The sequence below is a fragment of the Dinoponera quadriceps genome, unplaced genomic scaffold, assembly GCF_001313825.1.
Source record: "Dinoponera quadriceps isolate SergipeBrazil2010 unplaced genomic scaffold, ASM131382v1 scaffold676, whole genome shotgun sequence".
NCBI lineage: Eukaryota > Metazoa > Arthropoda > Insecta > Hymenoptera > Formicidae > Dinoponera > Dinoponera quadriceps.
The window spans coordinates 1,195,337-1,219,511 of NW_014554818.1; the positions used below are offsets into that span (position 1 = coordinate 1,195,337).

The window sequence follows — 24,175 nt, forward strand, 5'->3', positions numbered from 1 at the left end:
ACGATCCGAATAACGGCCAAAATATTGCGCATCCATAGACATTCGATTATGAGGCCATATAAATATATAATAATTTGTTCCCGAGAAGCAATTACCTCGCTTATCGGTGACACATAGAGAAGGCCGGAAAATCTAAAATGTAGTCGTAGAGATGGCGTTGCTTTGCTTCATCCGCTCGATACAGAGTTCTTCAATTTCGATAGAGTGGAAAGATTTGATATCGTAGTTGAACGATCGGATTCCTTGAGATAGCGCTCACGACACGCTGTGACCTCCGAAAGGGATTGTGGTTATTTGACAGCTGTCAAAAAAAATCCTGCAACCTGCAAAATGATACCATCATCAAAACCGTCGCGAAACCGCGACGAAATTTAAACAGCCGACTGGCAGAGAATATTTCGGCATCCTATTCGCGTTGTCGCTGCACCACATGTCTATCTGCTCTCTCTCGCCGCAGCTCCTACAGCAGACGTAATCTTTGCTGTGCGTGTCATGGCGAGTATGGTCGAGAACATTGTTTGCGATGGCTTCGTGTTTTTCAACAACTTCGATTCGGCTAATTTAGCCAAAGTGGAGCGAGTGATAATACCAGATATTTCTAGCAAAGGTAATGCAATAATTTCCCGATGATCGGTCGCGCGTTCCAGCATACAGTGTGTTCATACGTTCCAGTTGAATCTTTCGTTTTGTCGTGTACCGATTAGTTGAATAAAGTGTTGTACCGACCTCTCTTACGTAACGATACCATTATTTCTAGATGCTTATGAAGTCGAAGGCAAATCGACGGATAGCTCAAACTCCAAAGATATATTAGATTACGAGTTTAACTTGTGGACAAAACACGACTGTCACGGCACACAGTTTCAAAACAACAACAGGACATGGTTTCATTTCGGAGTGAGATGCAATCGTCCAAATTCTTCTGTCAGATTTAATATAGTCAATTTGAACAAGCAAGTCAAAATGTTCAGTCAAGGAATGTGTCCTGTCTTTAAGATTGTACCAGGACACTTACATTGGGAGCGGATACGTGAAAAACCTACGTACACTGTAATTGCAACTTTTATCATTGATCAGTGCATACACAAAAAAGTACCGTGTTTGCAAAGCATCTCTCACTGTTGCAGTTTGACCAGAGGGGAGGAAGTGACTTTACTTTATCTTTCCTTTATTACACTCCGGAGAATACAAAAGCTATTACTTACTTTGCTTTTACCTATCCATTCTCATATACTGATTTACAAAATTATTTGAAAAGAATCGATGTGAGAATGGGCAAGAATAATGTAACATGTGTGGATGACATCTATTACCACAGAGAATGTGCGATAAAGTCTCTGGAGGGTCGTAGACTAGATGTATTAACGATAAGCTCTTATCATAACATATCGATGGAGAGAGAAGATAGACTGAACAATATGTTTCCTGAGATGAGTGAAGAGAGACCTTACAAATTTTGGGACAAAAAAGTATGCTGTCGTGTGTTCATCACTGAATATCGTCTCACAGAGAGATCAATTCGCACATATATAATTATGCGTGTGTTCAGGTAATTTTTATTAGTGCCAGAGTCCATCCAGGCGAGACACCATCTAGCTTTGTTCTGAATGGTTTCCTCAGTTTTTTACTAAATCGCGAAGATCAAATTGCCATCCTTTTACGTCGGCTATATGTGTTCAAATTGATACCGATGCTCAATCCGGATGGTGTTGCCAGAGGCCATTACCGAATGGATACCAGAGGAGTAAATCTAAACCGAGTTTATCTGAACCCTTCCCAAGTGGAGCATCCCACGATATATGCTGCGAGAAACTTGATAAGGTAAGCAAGAATTGGAATAGTAATACAGATTTGTTATGTGAGGAAAGTAATGTGTGTGTACACATTTTTCTTTTTAGATACTATCACTATTCTTATCAACTACCGGAAGAATCAACTGACGAACTGTCAACTATAAATTTAGAAATTGTGGATAACGACGTAAGCGTTTTTCGAAATTCGACCGCTTCGATAGCAAACGCTGTACGTGATACAACCGCGAGACTGTTGCAGCAAGTACGATCCAAACACAGGGTTTCTTTCAATGCTTTATACCGCTAACACACACACACACACACACACACAAAAGTTTCCAAGCGTTTGTATTAATACATTTTACGCCGTAGCAAATTATGTTGTACGCGCTACTATGTGTTTCTTTCCAAGGTAACACTTATGTCACTGGATGAAAAGAGCAGATCCGGTAGATCATCGACCATCGAACCTAACAAGAAACGTTTATTAACGGTACAAAAATTGGACGATGCGGCAATTGGTAGGATATTTCTTTAATATTGACTTGATCAATTTACCCTGCATTTACCTTCGTTGCATACACACAGAAAGTGAAGGATTGCCTAAAGAAAGTGGAAAATACTCCAACATGGCAAAGGATGAAACAAATGACAAAATAATTTACACAGCTGCAGCAGGCGAAAAATGTTCGGATAATTCCGGATTGTATTTGTATATCGACCTTCACGGGCACGCTTCGAAGAAAGGTGTCTTTATGTACGGAAATCACTTTACCGATTCCGAAGACACTATTACGTGTATGCTACTACCAAAATTAATGTCTATCAATAATCCGCATTTTCATTTCACATCGTGCAATTTTGCAGAACGAAACATGTACATTATGTAAGTATACGTTCTCTCCCATATATAATGTTTTTAATTCTTGGTGTTGTAATTTCAATAGTATACATATTATTGAAATATGTCGAATACATTGACTTTCATAGAGACAAGCGAGATGGTATGTCGAGAGAAGGTTCAGGACGCGTAGCGGTGTACAAGATGACTGGTCTGATACGCAGCTATACTCTAGAATGTAATTATAACTCGGGCCGATTGGTAAATACAATACCGGCTCGAGTGCGCGATGGGGTCAACAAAACTCTCTGTCACATGTTTGTTCCTCCGAAATATACTCCGGCAGTATTCGAAGCGGTACTTTGCTTTGTCTTTGATTTTCTAGATAATACTAAAATCGTTGAAACATATATTCGTCATTGATACCACACACAGGTTGGAGCAGCATTAGGTCCTTCCATTCTTGATCTCACCAACGGTAATCCCAACAGCCGATTGCCAAATAGCCAATATCGTTCTCTAAGAGGGGTAAAATCTCATTTGAAATTAACATACGTAAACAATCTACCGTCCAGCAGATCAATGCATAAGGTAAATTTTAATGTTGATAATGAAAGTCAAGATAATGTCAGCAATGCTGACATAAGGCAGTGTACACTATCGTAATCATTTTCGTAATTCTATTTTGAACTGGGTATGCTATTTAGTATTAACATCGAGAAAACACATTAGTGCCTGACTCATTTGTACCTAATTAAAAATGTGGCAAAGAGAGAGACTGAGTTACGACGCTACAAGTCGCACGCGCGTGTGTATATCGTACGAATATTACGTCGGAATAATTGTGTCGGATTATGAAATTTGCAATTAATATGAGATGACAACCGCGAGTATCTTATGACAATAACGAAATTACAGATATTTTTTTATTTTTTAATGTATTAAAAAATATATATTGTAGATCTTTCTTGTACATAATTTTCCGCAAACTTGTAAGTCTTCCAAACGAAACAATAACACGCGTATTGAATTTCTTAAAAAAAAAAATGATCTGCATATATGTACAGGGTGATTAATTTTAATTTTCTCAGTCTTATTGCCTCTCTCGTATGATTTTGCGATGCGCACACTGATTATGACATAGGGACCTACAGTTTAATACGGCATATTATTTAGAGAGGTTCTCTTGACAAAGATACTCTAGCAAGTATTTCGAAAAATCACCCGTCTTATCCCCCTCCTCGAAACCCCACAACTTTTATCTGAAACATCTTCCCGTATCTTCCATATTTTTCGAAATGTTTGCCTATTAAAATAAATCACCCCTGTATATAGTTCCGTTATACTGATTTCACAGATAACTAAAACTGCAGACAACGTGAATTTTTCAATATTTATATAATGAATCGAATTCCTCTTTATCTTCAATTGCTTCTTGTTGAGATATCGTATCGCACGCGTCAATTTTTTCCGAATTAGATGCTGGGAAATTTAATCGCTGCGGATCAGAGACGTGAAGATAAAATGGATAAGTAAGGATAATAACGGTGCTGAGAATGCATTTTATTTACTCATTTTGCAGACGAGTCGATAAAATACTCGGTAATCATACATACATGCTTCTATGCCGTTCTTCATACTAACATTTGTTTGTAAATAATCAATCTGTGTATGCACTACACTAATAACGTACAAGTGCACTTATAATCACATCATTTAAGCAATGATAAAACGAAGAAGAATCTTTTCGAACAAAACGTTGAAATATTACACATGCATATAACTGATTATATCTATTTATCTAGCAAAAGGAACGACGTAAAGATATAAGTGGTTGAACTTCTCTGGATGGAATTGTTGAAATACGAAACGTAGTGATTTGTTACTTCAAATTTTGACATATTTATTATGACACACACAAGTGAGTGTATAAAAATGTTGCACTCAACAATATGTGTGCATGCGTGCGTGTCACTGTGCGTATAGGCATACGTGCACACACACACATACACACACATAATTTGGAGTACAACTGTTATTTCTCGACATATAACGATAATTCCATTTATGTTTGATGTGATATTTATAGAAAATATTATATAAACTTGCAAATTTGTTATCGATGTTGAGACTGTTGTAAATGACGGATGCACTTCGATGTATGTGATTTCACCTCGTGAATAATTAAGAAGTTATCCGAATTTCAAGTTACTCTGAAAGAAATTCTGACACTAGTCGCTCAAAAATTCCAATCTAATTCTCTCAGCACTATTTCCATTTGTAAAAACTTTCGAATGTATCGCATTATACGTACGGACTGATACATCCAACTGTGTTAATAAATGTACAGTTTTAGCGATATTATCGATTTATTTACCTTATTTTTATTTGATTTCCCGAAATCTCTCCTGAATTGATCCTAAATGATGATGTGAAATAATTTAATATCATCGTGCGCGTGGTTTGCATAGGTAAACGAATGAAATATATGAATGTAAAAAGGATTGTTAACGTCTAGAATTTATATGTCCTAAAATTCACAGCAATATATGTGATGTTAACATGTATTCTACAGCATGCATCGTGTAGGTTATAAATATTTTCGTTTCGTCATGTGGCAATCGCCGCGTACGTAATATAAAGATATCAACTTGATTAAATAAAAAGAGAGAGCTCAATCTCTGAGCAGTTCATTGTACTTTTATTCTATCAGCCTATATACGTTTTTCAAGTGTACTGCACGTGTTTCCTTTCAATATGCATATACCATCGTAGCGAGGGTAAGTCATTATTCGCATAATTAAGTTGACTCATTCTTTTTTCCTTCTCACTCACACACACACATACATACATACACAAAAGTTACCCATAGCATCGTTGTCGTCGTACTCTCGTTGTACGTGAAAAATATTTTTGTGACGATCTACATGTGCGTCTTTCATTTACAGGACAGCGAAGGCGCGAAGAATGCCTGCATACTGAAAGAATTAGAAACGAAACTTAACGACGCAATGATGGGAGCGAGGAATGTCATTAAAAGTGAAAGTAATTTGGTGAAAAAGTGCCTTCTTCGCCGCGGTGCGGCTCTTTACACAGCGATGAAAAGAATGAAAGGAAGTAAAAAGCCGCGACAAATACCGACTCGCAGAACGTTGAAGAAACAATGTGCCAATAATGTGGAAAACGATGCGATAATTTGCACGATTGAAGGAGGAGTGAAGCCATTTTTGAAGACGATCGATCGCCATCGCGTCAACAAATCAGGATATGTTGTCGAGCGTCAAAGCACGTACGCGAGTAAGAAATTAACAACGACGAATAATTTAGCGAAAATTAATACATCCTGCGAAGAAACAGCGGTAGTGAGGCACAACGGCGCAAAGAGAATGAAAATCCTTTCCATCGGCTCATCTAAGGCTCTCCCCGAGATCGGAGAGTCATCTTGCACTGTAGGGAAAGCGTCCTCGAGGATTCCGCACTCTTGCAGTAAACAAAGTATCAAAGGAACGCGCGATAGGAAACGATTGCCAGCGGAACAAATGAACGAATCTTCCGGGCAGAAAGAGTTGAACAAGAAATTCACCGAGGGAAAATCCGTACTCGAAGAGGGCACGTGAAGCAAAATATCAGCTCAGTTATGGCGTAGGAACGATTTGCCGCAACGTCGTACTTTTCAAGAGACATGTTCTGCGCGATACTATAACTTGGCACTTTGCGTAGGTATGTCTGCACACAACATACATTAATGATGCAAACTAGAGAAAAGCAGAGTCACTATATGTATCCTTCGATCAAGTTGGTTAAAAATATGCAAAGTGCTCATTTATAGCAACCCGCCCTGTGTATGTATGATGCAAATTGTACAGTCAAATTTATTTGTATGTTAATTAAAGAAATAAGATTGTGTACATGCAGTTGTTCAATAGACACATCTTGCGCTAAATATACAGAGCGTACAACAATCTCGTGAAAGACGCTATCGTATTCTTCACGAGAATGCTTTTCATGCTTTTAGAAAAATTAATCTGTCTAATTTTTAACCCGGAAGTAGTTGCCGGTAGGTCATTTCAAATCTTAATTAAAAGCCGCTATTATTAACAAAATATAGCATATTATCGATTGTTCTAGATTTACTTGCTACTTTTTGTAAAAAAGAAAAAATCAGGAGAAACCCAAAAAATATTTCAGAAATAAGCGCATTAAATGTCTTATTACGACAGTATTTCGAATGAATGATGATATCTATTTAAAAAAACTTTTATTTTTTATGGGATGGCATATTTAAAGGTTCGTAAAGAATAATTATTAAAAAAGTCTATATTAAATATATTAAATGACATTCATTTTATAAGAATATAATGGATTGTAAAGATTATTTATTTTTATATTTCTTTATTGTATTATATAACTATACAACGTAATATTTTTAAACAAAAAAACCATAAGAATATAGATATCTTTTTTACTTAATATTAAATGTAGTTTAAAATATTAATTTCATTTATAATTAATGTTAACTATATATGTTAATTATAAACAATAAATATGAGGTATTTAATAATTGCCTATTTTTCTGGATATTTTCACCAGTCAGTATCAGATGTGATGTAAATGTTGCTTATTGTTTACTAGGTACGGATGTATGACCTCATTCAAACTTCTCTGGAATTCATAATGCGAACCATACTTGATTAATTTTTGTAACGTGAACGACCTCCGGAGGTCGTTTTGTACTTCAACGATTTTTTACGACGGGCTTATATTATGAATAAAACACAGCCAATTTTTATTGCATAAATCAAATCTCTAAATATCCAAATGAAAAGCAGGTATGGTGCTTTCTAATCAGTAAAAAAAACTCACTGCGACGTGAGCTTCATTTTCTGATTGTTGGGGTCTAAAAAGACTCCAGGTGACTATTCCCGGGTTAAATAAAGTAATTTTATCGAAAGACGCAGACACTTTACAAAGGCATATTGTCCCTCGCGGATCTGTTCGATATATAGAGTTTGTAAAAATAACATAATATGCAGGTGCTAATGAGGTTACAAGGTTTCTCAAATTCATTCTCAGGTCATTTGGAATGACCTCACGTGTGAGCAATGTTATGATTGCGTTCGGGAATTTCACTCGTGATGTATTTTCGTGATTTCAGTGAGAAAGTAACAGGGATACCGTGTGCCTTCGTATATTGAGGATTTCCGAACGCTCTAGTGTGATTTTTAGCAAATAAAATTAATGGACGAGAGCCGTGGACGAAATGTTGAAAAAAAATACCGTCACAGATCTATGCAAAAGTTTCTATTTCTATTTATATGGTTTCAATGTGATTACTTACCTTGAACGCCTTGCACCATTAAATACAGGAATCAAGTATCGGGTGACTGCCGCTCATTACGGCTTCATGCCGCCCAATATGTTCTCCGACGTTTTTTACTCATCGACAACACGAAGAGATTATAATAACACGAGTACCTAGATAGTAACTCACCGACCTATGGTTTCGGTGGATAGGACTGTGTACTTTTATTTCTGAGTATACTAACCGGCGACTCACGCAAAATCGGGCGGACTTGAGGAAGAAAAGATACGCTTACATTATAATATAGTGTTCTATTTCCGTTTCTGCATCTAAAAAATCTACATTGTGCACATATTTATACGATGTTATATCGCATCGTAATTGCCTCACCTCGGGAACTGCAGTGGTCGGACTGCCAGTATATATCGGAACACACCCCCAATAAGGGACACAGTGTTCCATAGTGTGAACACAAAGCTATTTTACTACTGGTTATATATTAACTTGGAAGATAATATGTAGCCAATCAAATAGTTATGTGTTCACTTTTCTACATAATAATATGAGAGAAATCTCTTAATATCGATCATTAATCGTTACACATTGGTGCATCGATACATTTGTAAAATCCGATGAATTTGAATGAACTCGATGAGTGAATATTTCATATTTCAGATTTTATGCTGAAAAATATCAGAAAGTAAAACATTTCAAAAAGTATTCACTTTTCGATGATTTTACCGTAATACTTTTATACACAGAACGAACAATTAGTTTGTGTTAAAAAAAAAAAACCATTTTTAAAAACGATCTTGAATTGTTTACTATACGAAATTAAGATCACTAATCTTATGTCCCCCTCGAAACCCTACAACTTTTGTCTGAAACATTTCTTTCTATTTTGCTTAGTTTAGTTAAGAAATATTCAAGTTGCATGCTCAAGTTAGGTAGGACACTCTGTGTCAACTCTGTGGGACAATATATGTATATATCGTGTTATGATGCATAGAAGATGATGCGTGTGACGGGAAAAATTGTATCCGGTCGAATAAAACATTCGGCTTGACTGAATTCCCCCTTCTTTTCTCTGATTGATAAAAAAATCTTTTATTACATCCTTTAATTTATTACATCCATTGTTTTTTAATGCCGTGAAAAAGTAATAAAAAGAGATTGCTTACGTAATTATATCGAGGGATTAATATCTACTATTTGCCAGTAGTAAGTAGAGACTTCCCAGCGAGAAATAAAGACGAAGTCGACATGAAATCGGCATCGATTCGACGTGATTGTTTCGAAGTCGATTTGATGTCGATTCGACGAGTCATTTCTCGCCAAGTTAGATCTGACCGACATCTCTTGATCGGATGATTGAAAGAAGTGTTGGAACATTCGACAGATCGTTTTCGTACACTTCGCATCATAGATTTAACGCGCTTCGCTCGTAAGATGTAATAATTAAGTAACGCGAGACGCATAATATATCATGCTGTGATTATAATAAAATGATGTTGGTGAAGAGTTTACACGAGACTGGCGACTTTAATATCTCTCGAGATGACGGAGCTACTTATTTCGCCGCATCTCGTACAATTGCAGGCGATCAATCATATTCGAGAATTCAGTGTCGCGAATGTTTCAAAAGGAAACAGAACGCCGATTTCATGGACGATGATCATAACGATTACAAACGATGAAATTGCACATGAATGAGATTATTGGTTTACTATCTTATTCCTTAAAAACGTATTATATCCAAGTATCATCTCACGAGCGTAAAAGCAAACGGTATCTAACTTGCTGTTCTGTCCATCACCAAGCCATAATCCGGCATATTTCGCTTATATGTATATATATATATATATATACGCGGTATAGTACGTGCGAAGCATGCGAGGGGAAAACAGCGAGACTCTCACGTGCGTTTCATTAAATGCACTCATCCTAACTTATGATCGTAACAGATATTTTGGTAATAAAATCTGGAAAAGTCATCTCGGCGGCAGTGATTCGAATGGATCAAGTACGCGGATAATAATACGCTGCCTAATGAGTAAAATGCGCAAAATGATAGCAGAAGCTCGCACGCTATGCCACACTGCGAGTACAAAGGAGATTTTTCCATCGGTGCGTAATGCTTTATCGATCATTTAAATGTGTATTATTCGACGACAGACACGATCGGTTGTGATATCGATCGATTTCATGTATATCGAAAACAATTGAAACATTGAGCACAAACTCGTAGCGTGGCAAAAGTTGATAGCTTACTTATATTATGGATATAAAAGTGTGTATTACGTATAAAATAGATCATAGATAGTCGTCCAGAGCCGTTCTCTCAGATGGGAACTCTCTTCTCGACATGTCTCTCAGACTATCGCGTTACTTGGGTCGGTCGTTAATCGAGTCAGTCTTCGTTACAGTGAATGACGAAATGATTCATAGAAAAATTTTAGAAATTTGGAGAAAAAAAAATCGTGAGTCGAACGTCGACGGGCGATGATTCCCGGCGCGATAACAGATTAGATAGATAGATAGATAGGTATATGCTCGATTAAGTACGCGACAGGAAGCTTGAAAACTGCACGAGTTCCTGCCGGGGGGGGGGAATATATCGAATAATAATACGGTACTCTACGTTACGACCAAAGCTGAGGAGGCAGTGGAGGAATAATTGGAACGTGGTTTGTTGCGCATTATCCGTGTTAGAATTCCCACTTGGTGGCGGACTCGTAATCCGTCTCTCCTAGACGCAGCGCGCCGTTCTTACCCGCGGTCAGATATCGACCGTCCACGCATTTGATGCAGATCCGAGACGGTTCGCGCAGTTCCAGATAAAAACCGTCAGACGGCATATCGGAGTCCACCGTCACTCCTTCGCTGTCCGCGTGCCAATACTTGCCGTTTTGTCCCTTGAATCTGACTACACCGCGCTCGCACCGCTCGACGCGTATCGTCTCGTAGATAGCCTTGTTACATTCGAGTTTAGGACTGGTCGCGCTTTTGGGCCCGACGAAGCCCTGCTCGCATCGGAGCACCAGCACGGGTCTGTTCATTAAGTAGAAATAATACTTGGCGACGTCCGGCGAGTCGGTGCCGTTCAACGAATCGGCGTTGGCGTAGAGATGGCCGGACCGCTTGGTAGCCAGGAACTTGCCGTTGTTGGCGCGCAACGCGACCGTACCGTCGTCCGACTGCCACGTAAGATCGAAGAGCGCGTTCGACGAGCGCTTGTGATCGGAAGCCTGAATACCGCCACCTGCCTCCAAACTCCAGTAACGATCTTGCATCGTTCGCACGTACCACCGTTTCGTCACCCGGTCGAATTCTAGTTGGAATGTCTCGTGGCCGGAAATCTCGTCTTGATTGGCGGTTACATCGACGCCTGAAAGTCAACGCGGTGAGTTTGTTCTAATAACATTCGGTCGAAATATTCACACCAAATTATGACAAACGCAAGCCAGACTACAGGGAATAATCTCCGATTTTTGTCGAAGAGGAAAGGAAAAAAAAAAGAAGGTACCTTGTTTTACGGAAACATATCGCTGGTTCAGCGCCGCGACAAACGATGCCTGTGGCAAAGATTCTTCCAAGGAAAAGAGCTCGTCGCGTGTAACAGTTGTTGATCGTGATTTCAGGACAGCTTTGCTTCCAATCGGTGCCAAGTATGCACCGTGTATATCTCTGAAATAATGGTCAATTTGAACGAACGATTATGATTTTGCGTCGATCGAACGTACCGAAGAGCGAGAAGACCGGCGTGGAACTCCGCGGCGTACAGGCAGTCTCGCGTGCAAGCGTCCAGAAGCTTGCCGTCACGTGCGAGGTATTTATTATTACAAGTATGCAGAGCGTAATGGCCGCCTTCGGACTTGGCACGATCCCCCCCGTCATCATCGGCCATGGTCGCCGGGCGGAATTCCAAAGTAAATAGGGTGTCTTCACCCCAGGGCACCGGTGCGTCCACGTGTATTTCGTCCTGAGTAGCGCTCAAGTGTGCGAAACGTTTTCTCCCGGCGGATCGAAGATTCACCTAGTTAACACGAAGAGGGAACGTGTGGCGCGTCGATGACTTTTCCGAAGGTAAAAACAACGCGAAAGATTCAACTCGGGATATTAACACGATCGGCCTACCATAATCGCGAATTAACTGTACCTGCGGTCTGGCGGCGAGATGTACGAGCCAATATTCCGCCTCGCCCGGAGCCTTAGCGGTGCACTTCAATTCATCCTGGCTCGAGCCTAAGAAGTAGCCCCTCTGGATGTTCTTCAGCGCCCATCGTCCGCTGCCTGCGATCGTATGAGAATTTTTATCCTCGCCCGTTACGAAAATTCGGCTAACCGATATTGGTGAGAAATAGCCTTTTGGTCGCGATGTGATTTACACGGAGTAGAAAGAAGAACCGTGTTAACGTTAAAATAGTGATCGTAAGAATCGTGCTGACCATCGGAAGCGAGCTGTATTTGAAAAGCGCATCCCGGATCCGTCGAATCCTCGCTTTCGCACGTCACGTTACCAAACTGGTCGACCGCTAGGTATCGATCCAAATGAGAGCGAAGAAAAACCTGATGCTCGCTGCCTTCCAGCATCCACAATTGCTTCTTTTTCAAGCTCGATCCATTGGCGTTGATTTTAAAGCCGAACGTTTCTGCCGTTAAATACTTAAACTTTCCGTTAATCAGTCCAACCTGAAAATATCAATATCGTAGAAATTCCTTTCTTCTGTTCTGTCGTTGGACGAATAAATTTCATCTACGCGACACACTGCGCGAGATTATAATCTACAATTGAAAACATCGTATTTTATGTCGCCTACAATATCACACGTACCGTCCATCCTGATTTGTCGACTCCGTTCTCAGATCCCACATTCTCCGAACCGTTGCTCTGCATCGTAGTAACGTAGTTCCCGATCTCAACGTCTGAAACATAAAGAAACCCCAGTGATGCGATGAGATCTTTAATCCAAGTTAAATATGCTACGATTATCTATATGTTAGATACAAGAACTCGCGTCTAAAAACGTGGACGATATGAGACACCCTGTGTGTATGTGTGCTCGCGCGTGTGTACAGTCGATGGTATTTACGACTGCGGGTGACGCTCAACTTGGTGTACATATAAACCGGTGTCATTGAACCGTGATTATACCGATCCGCGAAGCAGGACTCAGAAACAGGACTCTTGTTTCATAATCAGTATTGCTTGATATTTCAATCGTATTTAACTCATCGAAATTTTCCCTTCAATTTTTCAAAAAGTAACTGAACTGTAAGTTACGTGGGAAATAAAGCTCTTCGACATACAACTTATTACATATTGCAGCTTGATACTTGCATGTACCGTATCAAAGCGTACATCCTGTGAAAAAATATTCAAACTGCAGAGTATAGATAGCGAAGTAGTAGTGAAAACAGGCGTCGTTTTGTCAATACGGATGAGTTTGCTCTTAAATTTTCTCGTCACGAAACCGAACGGAAATACTTTCAACGGCAGCGAACAAGGACAACGTTGAAGAATAAAGAAACACGTACCGCGTGGAATCGATCGATCGCAAAAAAAAAAAAACAATTTCCTCTCATTTGTCGAACGACCAAAATTAAAATCAAGTGATATATTGCGAGTTAGGTTAAACGTAATAATTCTATTTTACACGTATATCGAAACTAAATTGAAATTAGAATGTACGCGCACATGTAATAAATAAATAAATAAATACTTGTCGACAATAAAGGGACATTTTGATGGGTCAGAACATTGTAAACGTGGCACGAAAGCAATGGAGCACTCTTACAAGTCTAAACTAAGAGTCGTGATTGGTATCGGTCCAAGAAAAGCTTTTGTCCGGATGTATACGCGTTATCGTATCTTCCTTACTTTGCTTTTACGTCTCTTTTCGTTTGCAATGAATCTAAACGCGGATGTTTTCGGTAATATATCTAAAAAAAATCGAAGAAAACCTCTGAGAATAGCTCTGTTAACTAATGACATCTATATTTAGATGTCTAATTAATTGCTTCTGCCGCCAAACGTGGCGCTCGTTCCGAGATATCGACACTAATTGGAGAGGAATCCGTGATGTTTACGCTCAAATATTGCACGCATTAAGTGATTCTGTTGTGCCTTCAACGAGATTGCAGCGATAAAGTCACGCGAGCTCCTCTCTTCGTTCAAACTGGAGTCCGTTATGCATCGGAAATGCGCGATAGAGAGAGGGAAGTATGTAATAATAATGAAAAAGAAAAAAAGAAAGAAAAAATAGTAAGGCGCAAAAGGAGCACAACGATGGCCGACGAGATTCGTATCGCGGTGCTGCGTGTTCGACACGCTATAACGCGAAGGATAACGAACGGTACGAACGTCCGGTATATATCGCGAGACGATAAACCGACGCGACGGTTCATTATATAATATACAGTACATATATATATATATGATGACCAACAGATGTTCCTTTCGAGAGTATCGGAAATATCAGACTGAAAAAAAGAAAAAAAAAGACGATTGTTTCATTACACTAATCGGACGAGAGAGTCCATTACACTAATCGGACGAGAGAGTCTATTACACGTAATGGGAAATTAACGTGTTATTCTCACCATCATCATTATTATTAGTTGAATCGATATTGAAAGATCTTTCGCAAATTTTCCACGCAGATTTTTCCACCCGGTGACAATTATTGAAAAGTTAAAACGCGCGTCTCGTAAAAAAACAGAATCCTCGAGAATAGTGAATGTTCGAAAAGAAATATCTCGTTTCGTTCTGCGAACATATAGAAAACAAGTGACTTTTAGGAAAATACGGTAAAAGGTGCGGAAGGAAGCGCGTTACTTTTTCTTTCTTGTTTTTTTCCTCAGCTCTGCAGCTGCACAAGTTGGCTCGAAAAAGCGCAAACGCGAGGAACCGGTGCAGCACGCGCGAGACCCGCGCGCGCCATGGACCCTTTTTGTCGCTTTGCAACTCTAGTGGTTAAGTAATGCTGAGTGCATGATGGCGACCAGTTAAGTTATCGCGATAATCGAACAGCCACTAAACCGTCTCGGCGATCGTATAATTCGGCAGAGAATAAATGACTCCCTTAATAATCGGCGCGAGTAAAAGAGCTCTGCTCGGAAAAGTCATCCAGACTACCCAACCCCACCCAACGGACCGACCGATTCACACCGGCTGACTCACCGTGCGGTGCTTCCGTACGAAATAAAAGCTCCCCCTCACGAGCAACCCCGCCACATCCCTCCCGCGAAGGTCGCTAAAAATAGTTGGTCTCCGGCGACCGAAACGAAGGCCGCGCATCGACAACAATTTTCACGTCGCGCGCGCGTTGTCTCTTTCCGCCCTATCTACGGTGGTGGCTTCTCTTGTAGAGAACTGCACGATCGTTGTCGAGACCCCTTGTTTGCAGCTGAAAATTTTCGATTGGACTTAGTTATCGCTCGCTGTGCAACAAAGACCACTGGAATGAGGCGTAAAATACAATTTTGAATGAATCTAACTCAGTATCCCACACCTTGACGGGGAAGCACCAACCAATCAGAACTCGCGCTCGACAGTTTCTGTTTTATGTGCTGCTTAATGCCGACGCGAGTTCTGATTGGCTGCTGCTTTTCTTCTTTTTGTCAAGGTGTGAATTTTCCCTGAGACACCTATTATTCGTACAACAGGATGTACGCAAAAAGTTCATTGAAATCAACTCTCTCCAACGAAGACGTCAACGTACAAACGAAAGGTCTGGACTGTCAATTCAAGCAGACGATTAATCATTACCGTGCAACGCCTTTTAACACTCTTGAGTGGAAAGAAATTGACAACTCTTCTGATTTTTATGTTGATTTCGTACGTTTGACTCGTTTTTGTCCAACGTGAGAAATGAATCAAACATTTCCATTTATAATATTTTTCACGACTTTTCGCAAATTTCATCGACAATTTTATCGACGAGCCTTGCGATATTTGTTTGTGCACGTGACTCTCCGAAGGATGAGGTTTTAACGCTGAAGAAATTTGAATATGTTATTCTTGAAAAATATTGATGCAAAACCGATCGCACGAATCAGACACTATGGCCGGACTGTTAATGCCAGACTGCGCGTCGGACGGCACCCTTTGTCACCGAGGAGGTGTTGTATTTTCATTCGGATCTCTCAGAGACGCGTTCAAACGCGACGATTGAGTCCCGGTTGATCGAAGGGGATCCGCGCTTTCCTGCGGTGCAGGATGTACGTGAGAACCGCAGGACGAGATCCGGGCCGGAATTTGCGACGTCGGTCGTTGCCGTCTTCCGATAAGCACAGACAGGAAGCCAAGACCGGCTCTACTTACATGCCTCTGTGTCTGTCTCTCCCCCTTACTCGCTTCGTAAAGTCCTGCGATCGTTGGCTCCTGCGCGCTCCTTCGTAGTATCGATAACGCACAAACACGTTCGTCTCAACCGAACTGGAGAGACCGAAGCCCTGATCGGCCGCGCCTCGTCGTACAGCGCGAATAGCGCGAAAGAAAAGACGGGGATGGGACGCCGAAGTAAAGAGCGCAAACAGACGAAACAAGCGGATCGACGCTCGTCACGCTACTAAAGTTCGCCGCGCAGCACCGGCGAGCACCGACCGCTCCTAGCAAGCGGCGGAGCAGGCGTACCAGGCCTCGCCACGAAGACGCGACCGACGCGACGCTCTCGTCGAGGGAGGGAGGGGGGGAGGGGGCCCTTCGTACCTTCGCGACAGCGATGGCGGCAACACCCGTCGCTCGCGCAGTTACAATCCAACGCGCGCGCATTTCCCGAAGAGGATGATTTATCAAGGATAACAGCCCTCTCTCTGTTTCGGTCATTTCTCGTCGCCATGTTGCATGCGCAGAAATTAAACAGCGCATACGAGACACTTGTTCGAAAGATACGAGGTATTATTCAGTCGGAACCCATCGCTGATTCGAAGCGAGAGAGACGCACAGTTGAAGATGGCGAGAAAGGAACGGGGGAATGCATCGAACTGCCGTTGTGCCGACGATTAGATTTCCGTAGGGGCGGTGAACCTCACAAGAGATTCTCACGCAATGTCGGTTCCGCCGTAATATTTTACAACGCACTATTTTCGCACGCGAATCGTCGCACGTCAACACGGTGGAATCGATATGAAACATCCGCTCGTACGGACCCTCCTTCTTCTTCTCAATCGAGAGAAAGTCGCTTGCAATTTTAATTTCGACAAAAAAGATGAACAAATAAACGTCTTACTTGTATTTCATTCATATAATTATAAAAATCCGTTTTCACCGCAGTGGAAGCAAAAAATACTTATTTAAATGGAGTTTAAACTACTTTCTTCATCGTATAATCAGTTTTTGCGCGAGATGTTTCTTTATAGAAATCAATTAAGCCATACGATGATGAAAGTAATCAAAATTCCATTTAAATAGGTTCTGGCTTTTGCTACGAATTCCACTTTTCGCCTAAAGCTCGTCTAAGAGAAGGATCGGCGTAAAAAATATTCTTATGTCGAAAGCTGTCGTTCTCCGATATATCGTTCTCCATTGATGGCCGACTTTTTTCATCACAGTGACCGTGATGATGGAAGTCCTCATTTGCGAGAGATAGCTAGAAATCTCTCACCGAGCTAAATTCTCGATCCATTCCGCTAACTCTACTTATAATGCGCGATTTCTCGCCAGATGGAATCCGACAGATGCCTTTCACGAATGATCAATCTGTTGTTTGCCTCTCAAAACGAAGAGTGATGAGGGAAGAAGCGGAAATTTCGAAAGCCCAATTCTACGTTGCATTCTCGTTAAAAGACTATCCGATGAGAAGAAAATAATATTTGCTTCAATGCTACTCGTCACGCGCTACCTCGCCGTTCCGTCGAATTTCGCTGAATCCGATCAACGGTATATCATTCGCAACAGACCGGACGCGGAATTCCCGTTACGTGTTTCGCATCGAGCACAGCGACCAATTAAAGGAGCTATTTCTAATTAGTCGCGACTTAATTTGATTTGGCTCGAGGAGTCAGGGCTTTTTCGAGCGTGTCTAACGAGAACCCTGCGCGTCCGCCCGCACTCTTCCCCATCACGGCAGCGCGCACCAATTTCCTATGTCATTCCTCGACGTTGGATCTGTTTTAGATGTAGAAAGAATTATCGCGTCGCGTATCAATCGACCGCTATTGTAATACAACTTTATCGCGCACATATCTTTTTAACGCTACTGGATGATGTTTCACAAGGAAACGATTTGGATGAATTTTTTTATGCGAGCTCAAAAGAGGTACGAATATAACGAATGTACGCTTTAATTTATCGTCCTTTAAGAATATAATTTTCGATCCCAAATCTATTTTTTCGCATATAATTCTTTGCCACGAATTTAATTTTTCGGTCTATAGAATTCCTCAAAAGTTGAAGGACTGTATTAAAAAGTCCGAATAGATCCTATCCCCTGTAATGTACTCTATTCGATAAAAATAAAAGAAAAAACTCTTTGACTATGATAGACAGATCTATCTTTGTATGTATACATGTATGTTTTTTGAATCTCTGTTCGCATACAAAAGTTCACCCAAATCGTTCGCGGTGTTATCTTGTGTGTCAGTTATTATTTCGCGACAGTCGGACTATCAGAGTTGTGTCGAGTCAACACGCTCGGCTACTTTACTACGAAATCCTCCTTTGCATTTTGAACAGTGAGTTTGAAGAAACGATTTGTTGCATCCGTGTCTTGTTAGCACAAAGAAACGTTTCATACCACACTTAGAGTCTAACAACAATGGTAAGTAGAGACTCAGCAATTGACTTTTTTCTCAGAATACTCGTTATATATCTTAGCGAGGCATCTTGTAAGTGAAACATTGCTTCGGCCGTTATTTTAACGTATAGATATCCGTTGTAAAATGACATCCACTTCCTGTGGAAATCCTCTTGTGAGCGATAAATAGTATTTTATACATCTTTAATCACCGATCGCCACACCCTATGTACTATATTACCTTCTTCGATTTTCCTCTCTTCCACGTGAAATGTAGCTCTTCCCTTCCCTTTCTCTCTATCCTTTAAATATATATGTGCGCGATATGTTATGTATTATGAAAAGAATAATTCCACTTCATCAAAAATGATGACTTGTTCGATATCTTCAAACGAAAATTTCTCGCTTTTTTATGCTTTCATCTACGATTGTGTTGAACGATGTCTCACATTTTGCTTAAAAACCTTGAATAATCTGTATAATTCGCAGTAAAATTTCGGGTGACAAATCTATAACTCGACATATCGATCACATGCCTACAATAGCGACGAATTATATAAATCATCCAGAGTAGACTTTGACGCGACCGTTGCTCACGCAGCCAGACGCGGCCGAGAGTTCGCTGACCGACGGATAACGAAAGAGCTCGTAAGAAGCTGTGGAGTAGACCGTGACCGTGACCGTGACCGTGGCCGAGTTGTTGCAATAGACATTACCAGCAGAGGTGGCAACGGCACGAATATACCGGCCATAGTAGAAGCGCACGCACCTATAACTCGTTGCTTCTTGTCTCGAAACAATTATTATCTTCCGACTAAATATCCTTAATATACCAAATTTATCCATTTCATTAATCAATTTAATATTTAGACCAAAATAATAATAGATGAGAAAGTATAGAGACAAATGTTATATTTTTCGTGTAAGTTGTATATTTCCCCTATACTATTGTAATTGTATTCGCCGATACAATATATGTATACGGATGTGTGTGTATGCGTGCGCATGTGTCACATAATACAAATGGGTACACGTGATATACAAAGTACAATGAGGTACACACAAATTCTAAGCTTAATTAATCCGACTCTCTCCGCTTACGAGAATGAATGTACAAAAAAGGAACGATGAAGAAAAGTCAGTGTTGTGTTAGACGAGACAAGAAGAGATGCTAGACGTAATTGTATGCCTTTGAGGAAAAATATGATTTTTATGAACGAAACGATTCTACCTGCATGTATATGCTTAACGCATGTATACTTTAATCGCTTTTTATGAGGTAACTATTCTTTCAATCTACTTGTGTCTTCGTGAAGCTCGTAGTAAAGGTACAAAACATTCTATTCTTATATTCTGCTCCTCGTCGCTCGTTATCGTACAAATGCGCGGCAATCCTAGCCTATACGATTGGTCGGTATATGACAGTACCCCATAGGCTTTAACATATGGCATAAACCATACGATATACACATTTTTACACATATTACTTCTCTTATTAGGTGATGTGCGGATTGGGTGAATCGAGACACCTGGACTAATTACTTGGACTCAAACACAAGCATTCGCTACGACATATTCTCTCACGAGGGATCAAATGCGTGGAAGTTAACGCGTTACGATAATAATTTCCGCGAGCTGGAAAAAAAAATACTAAAGTAATAAAGCCTATACCAGAAGCTCCGTTTCTGAAAAACACTAGAAAAAGAACGCCTAAATCTTTCTTTCTCGAACGCTTCAATAATGAATAACAAAAATGTAGAGAACAATTTACACATACTCTTATTTGCGATTTCAAGACCATTTTTTTCAAAGTTCAGTCACACAAACCCTGATATTTCTTTTCCTGCAGAACTATAGAACGCGTTGTTTATTGCACACCCAAGAAATATTAACGACTTTTGTAACCTATAGGAATAGATCGCGCAAGAAAATAATTACATTCATTTTTAAACTCTTCATTTTTTTCTGCGATTTCATAAATTTGATTTTATATGTTTCTTACATCTTCAATCTCCGAGAGATATTTTCAAGTGTGTGTGTGTGTGTGTGTGTGTGTGTAGGCTTCGTACTCGGAAGAGTTACACTGTACAAAACATCTTGATCGTAACTACAATATCGATACATTGCACGCAAAGCTCCGACAGACAAGTGGGACTAAATTAAAAGTAATTGTCGTCCGCCGCAGAATAGAATTAAAAATTTGCTTGGTTAAATAGCGCAAACGGATCACTAAAAATATAATAAACAAAGAATAGCATAATCGGTTACTTTTATTGAATTTTTCGAGATACTCGCAACTACTGTTGTTAGTGAATCATACGTTATCTTGACTTGAGAGCCTTGGTTATAGAAAAATTGCATTTTCGTCTATTATAATGAATCAATCATCGTTATCTGTAATGTTATCTGTAACGATCGATTATAACGCGATAAGAATGCAAATAAAAGACAATAGAACATCATTCAGCAATTATGGAAAATTGTACGCGGCCAATTCATAATAAAAGAACTACCGTTCTTTTGTTAGAATCATTAAAAAAAAAAAAGAAACGATTGATTTCACACGTAAACGCGTACATTCGTACGTATATTATTTCAGTCAAGTTGTTTGTGAAAAGAATTGTGACCTAATAAAAAAACATTTCCTAATATTAATAGGTTTTATGTATATTCAATGAATTTCTCGCGAGATTCACATTTATGCCGAGATTTTGCCAATCTCTCCATCACTATAAATCAGTACTCGGAATTATTTGTAGAAACGGGGCGATTTTCAAGAGCCACACCTTTTTAATTCCCCTTGCCGCTCCAGCTCGTCCACAGGCGAGTCACGCAACTGACAGTAACAGTGGTTTAGTAATAGTGGGTGATCGACTGTATGTAATGTTCATTGTAAATTTTACTCGTTTTAATGTTGATGTAATAACGCGGAAATCTTGATTTGTCACATCACTTGAACAATCGTTGTCTGCTAGTATCAATGATTAATATGTGTGTGTGTTCTGTATGTGTGTACCTCGCAACTGTCGAGTATACTACTTTTATGATCGAATGTCCAATCGAGGAAAGCTCTTAATTAATACCGATTATACATTCTTTTTCTGTGTTTTTACTTAAAATATATAATTAATTAATTAAATGTTATATATATGGCAACGCGACGCCGAGTGCAATTAAAGAACATTAAGAATCCATCCGTTTTGGCATTTTGTTTCTTTAATTATTACTCGCAGAAAGTGTGGGGTAAGACTACCTATAAGTTGTATGCTTGTCATCGATCCCTTTCTGTATGAAAACGACTTATTCTTTCCAGTCTTTTTTAATCTCAAACGCCCATTCCCACTTGAGATGTTCGTGCTTATCGTCATCCGTAAAGAGAGAACTAACGCTATAGGAGCCTCGTGCCATCACGCCAGCTGGCGCGTCCTCAGCTGGGGTAGTGTAAGACTGAAGTTCCGTTTTGGGGGGATATGATCCTACCATATGCGTCATTTTGTCCACTGTAAAATGTGATTATAAATTTCAAACTCATTATCTATGCATGCGAGCGCGCATACATTTATTTTGTATTGAACTCACCCGTGACTCCTATAATTTACATTAGAAGCATTAACGAGTAAGAGTCAAATTTATTAAAGGTAATTAAGAGTTTTTTTATATTATATGAAACATAAAGTAGTAAAGGTACAAACCAGGTACACCGAGACGATAAGTCTTCTGTACATATTTCAGCCCGTGCACAATCTCGCGTTGCACGATAAAATCAATCCTAATTCTGTAGCTTACACCTTCTTTGATGACAAAAGTTTGTTTTTTCAGCTGTGCCAAATCACCAGTCAAATCTAATTCCATATCAGGTCGATCGGCAACACAGAGGGCCAATTTCTTTACTATTACTTGTCTAGGATCACTAGGATCTGCACAACAATCGATCAATACGAATGTCTCTTTACCATGATTGATTGGATATTGGTGATGATTTTACTGTGTAAACAAAAAATGGAGCAAACTTACCTACTACGATACCACCAGCCTTTGCTTCTCCCAGAAGCGTTTCTTTATACTTTCGTAGACTCTCATCTTCCTTGTCCGTTTCAAGGATCTGTTCAATAGTCTTCTCCGGTGGAGGCTTATAGTTAGACTCCACTTCCAATTCTTCTTCCAACGCATCTACATGATCACCCGTAGGGTCAGACATATCTATACATTCAAATTAAGAGAGATACATATATATGTATATATACACGTACATATATTTATGAAGAAAGAGAGAGAGAGAGAGAGAGAGAGAAAAAATAATGTGTCATTATGCATCCGTAAGAAATGCAGAATTCTCACTTGCTCGAAAAAGTCCGAGAATTTTGGCAGCGCACGACAACGACGGTGACTAATAAGACGACAACAAATCGGATGAACAGAGGCGGAAAAGGGCGCGCGTCCGTGTATACGGTGGAATATTTTTAGAAAGTTTCAAGATCGATCGGGCGACCGTGCGTAATGACAGAAAGCAACGAGAGATCCTTCAATCTAGCGCGGTGGAGCGAAGCTCTGTCTATTTTAATTGCACTCTCTTACACTCTCTTCCATTTTCAAAGATAGACACACGCGATACAAAAGAGCGCAAAATTTATAACCAAAACGAACGAACCTTGCAAATAGCGTGAGAATCTATTTCTGTGTACTCCACGCTTCGCTTTCAGATCTCGGAAAACGAAACAACGCGATATACATATATTCAGGCTTTGAAAAGAGAGGCAAGAAGACACAAAGTGCAGAACGTGAAAAGTGGCGAAAAAGAACAGACGCTCCTTCTGATTGCACTGTCTGCACCCCCCTCTCCTTCGCGACTTTATATATTCGTTTCATGACGGATGATACGATAAGGACAAAACGCAGTTAAAGAGAAATATCTATCGTGAAATTGAACAGCAGGTACAGGAGGAATTAATCGACAGAGTTTCTCTTCGATTAAACTTTTCTTGCTCATCTTCTTTCAATTTCCACCCACTTTTTTTCAATCAACAGACAATTTCGTCAACAGTTCCGTCTTCTGATCCGCATGGATAGCCACGATAAAGGAGACCTCTCACATTTTATTACAGCGTGTTTAACTTATTCGCGAGAAAAGGAAACGTGCATGGCTCTGTGTATTATTGCGAAAATCTACTCTAAAACACACACAAGTCCTCGTTATAGTTAGTCAGGTGCGACTCTGACTGGAGAAAATTCGCTCGATCGCGCGAGCTCAGTATCCGTGAGGCACACACTCGTACACACTTACCGTCCCTCTCGAATAGGCGGTTTAAACTGAACAACGACCGTAAACTTTCACGTCTACGAAAATCCGCACGGAATTATCGACGACTATTAATCTTGTTTGTTGGTCTACCCTTCCGCTTCATGTCTTGGCGAGCGGAAGACATGGACAACATGGCGGTGCGCAGAAGGGCGGGTACTTCCTGCTTCGACGACCATCGTAAACACCCGCATGTGCTGACTG

The 24,175-nt window shown here is 40.1% G+C and overlaps 3 protein-coding genes across 7 annotated transcripts; 1 reads left to right on the forward strand and 2 right to left on the reverse strand.

Moving 5' to 3' along the window:
- The first annotated feature begins 239 nt into the window (after positions 1–239).
- LOC106742211 (cytosolic carboxypeptidase-like protein 5) lies at positions 240–6,542 on the forward strand. Its single transcript, XM_014614945.1, has 10 exons — positions 240–607; positions 758–1,050; positions 1,128–1,469; positions 1,550–1,821; positions 1,899–2,055; positions 2,206–2,314; positions 2,382–2,679; positions 2,784–2,991; positions 3,070–3,225; positions 5,583–6,542. Exons 1-10 carry the CDS (start codon positions 493–495, stop codon positions 6,249–6,251), a joined length of 2,619 nt encoding a protein of 872 aa, XP_014470431.1. The 5' UTR covers positions 240–492; the 3' UTR covers positions 6,252–6,542.
- Positions 6,543–8,998: 2,456 nt separating this feature from the next.
- Positions 8,999–16,531, reverse strand: LOC106742213 (protein singed). Its single transcript, XM_014614949.1, has 7 exons — positions 16,263–16,531; positions 12,771–12,862; positions 12,385–12,628; positions 12,096–12,229; positions 11,680–11,972; positions 11,463–11,623; positions 8,999–11,324 (listed from the first exon to the last, which is right to left on the reverse strand). Exons 2-7 carry the CDS (start codon positions 12,831–12,833, stop codon positions 10,645–10,647), a joined length of 1,575 nt encoding a protein of 524 aa, XP_014470435.1. The 5' UTR covers positions 12,834–12,862; positions 16,263–16,531; the 3' UTR covers positions 8,999–10,644.
- A 3,039-nt stretch (positions 16,532–19,570) lies between these two features.
- LOC106742199 (rho GDP-dissociation inhibitor 2) lies at positions 19,571–24,122 on the reverse strand. Of its 5 annotated transcripts, XM_014614928.1 has the most exons (6): positions 23,957–24,122; positions 22,690–22,875; positions 22,368–22,592; positions 22,255–22,263; positions 21,929–22,175; positions 19,571–20,310 (listed from the first exon to the last, which is right to left on the reverse strand). In XM_014614928.1, the coding sequence occupies exons 2-5, from the start codon at positions 22,871–22,873 to the stop codon at positions 21,976–21,978; spliced, it is 618 nt and encodes a 205-aa protein (XP_014470414.1). In that variant the 5' UTR covers positions 22,874–22,875; positions 23,957–24,122; the 3' UTR covers positions 19,571–20,310; positions 21,929–21,975. The 5 variants fall into 5 exon arrangements, with proteins under 5 accessions (XP_014470414.1, XP_014470411.1, XP_014470413.1 ...); XM_014614925.1 differs by having other exon boundaries at positions 19,571–22,175; positions 23,957–24,121; XM_014614927.1 differs by lacking the exon at positions 23,957–24,122 and adding an exon at positions 23,324–23,950 and having other exon boundaries at positions 19,571–22,175.
- Between the last annotated feature and the right edge of the window lie 53 nt (positions 24,123–24,175).

Coding starts and splice junctions, on each gene's coding strand:
- LOC106742211 (XM_014614945.1), top strand. CDS start 493: ATGGCGAGTATGGTCGAGAACATTGTTTGCGATGGCTTCGTGTTTTTC. Junction 608..757: donor ACCAGATATTTCTAGCAAAG/GTAATGCAATAA, acceptor CATTATTTCTAG/ATGCTTATGAAGTCGAAGGC. Junction 1,470..1,549: donor ACAAATTTTGGGACAAAAAA/GTATGCTGTCGT, acceptor GCGTGTGTTCAG/GTAATTTTTATTAGTGCCAG.
- LOC106742199 (XM_014614928.1), bottom strand. CDS start 22,873: ATGTCTGACCCTACGGGTGATCATGTAGATGCGTTGGAAGAAGAATTG. Junction 22,593..22,689: donor GGCTGGTGGTATCGTAGTAG/GTAAGTTTGCTC, acceptor ATTGTTGTGCAG/ATCCTAGTGATCCTAGACAA.
- LOC106742213 (XM_014614949.1), bottom strand. CDS start 12,833: ATGCAGAGCAACGGTTCGGAGAATGTGGGATCTGAGAACGGAGTCGAC. Junction 12,230..12,384: donor AATACAGCTCGCTTCCGATG/GTCAGCACGATT, acceptor ATACGATCGCAG/GCAGCGGACGATGGGCGCTG. Junction 11,624..11,679: donor GCCGGTCTTCTCGCTCTTCG/GTACGTTCGATC, acceptor CCATTATTTCAG/AGATATACACGGTGCATACT.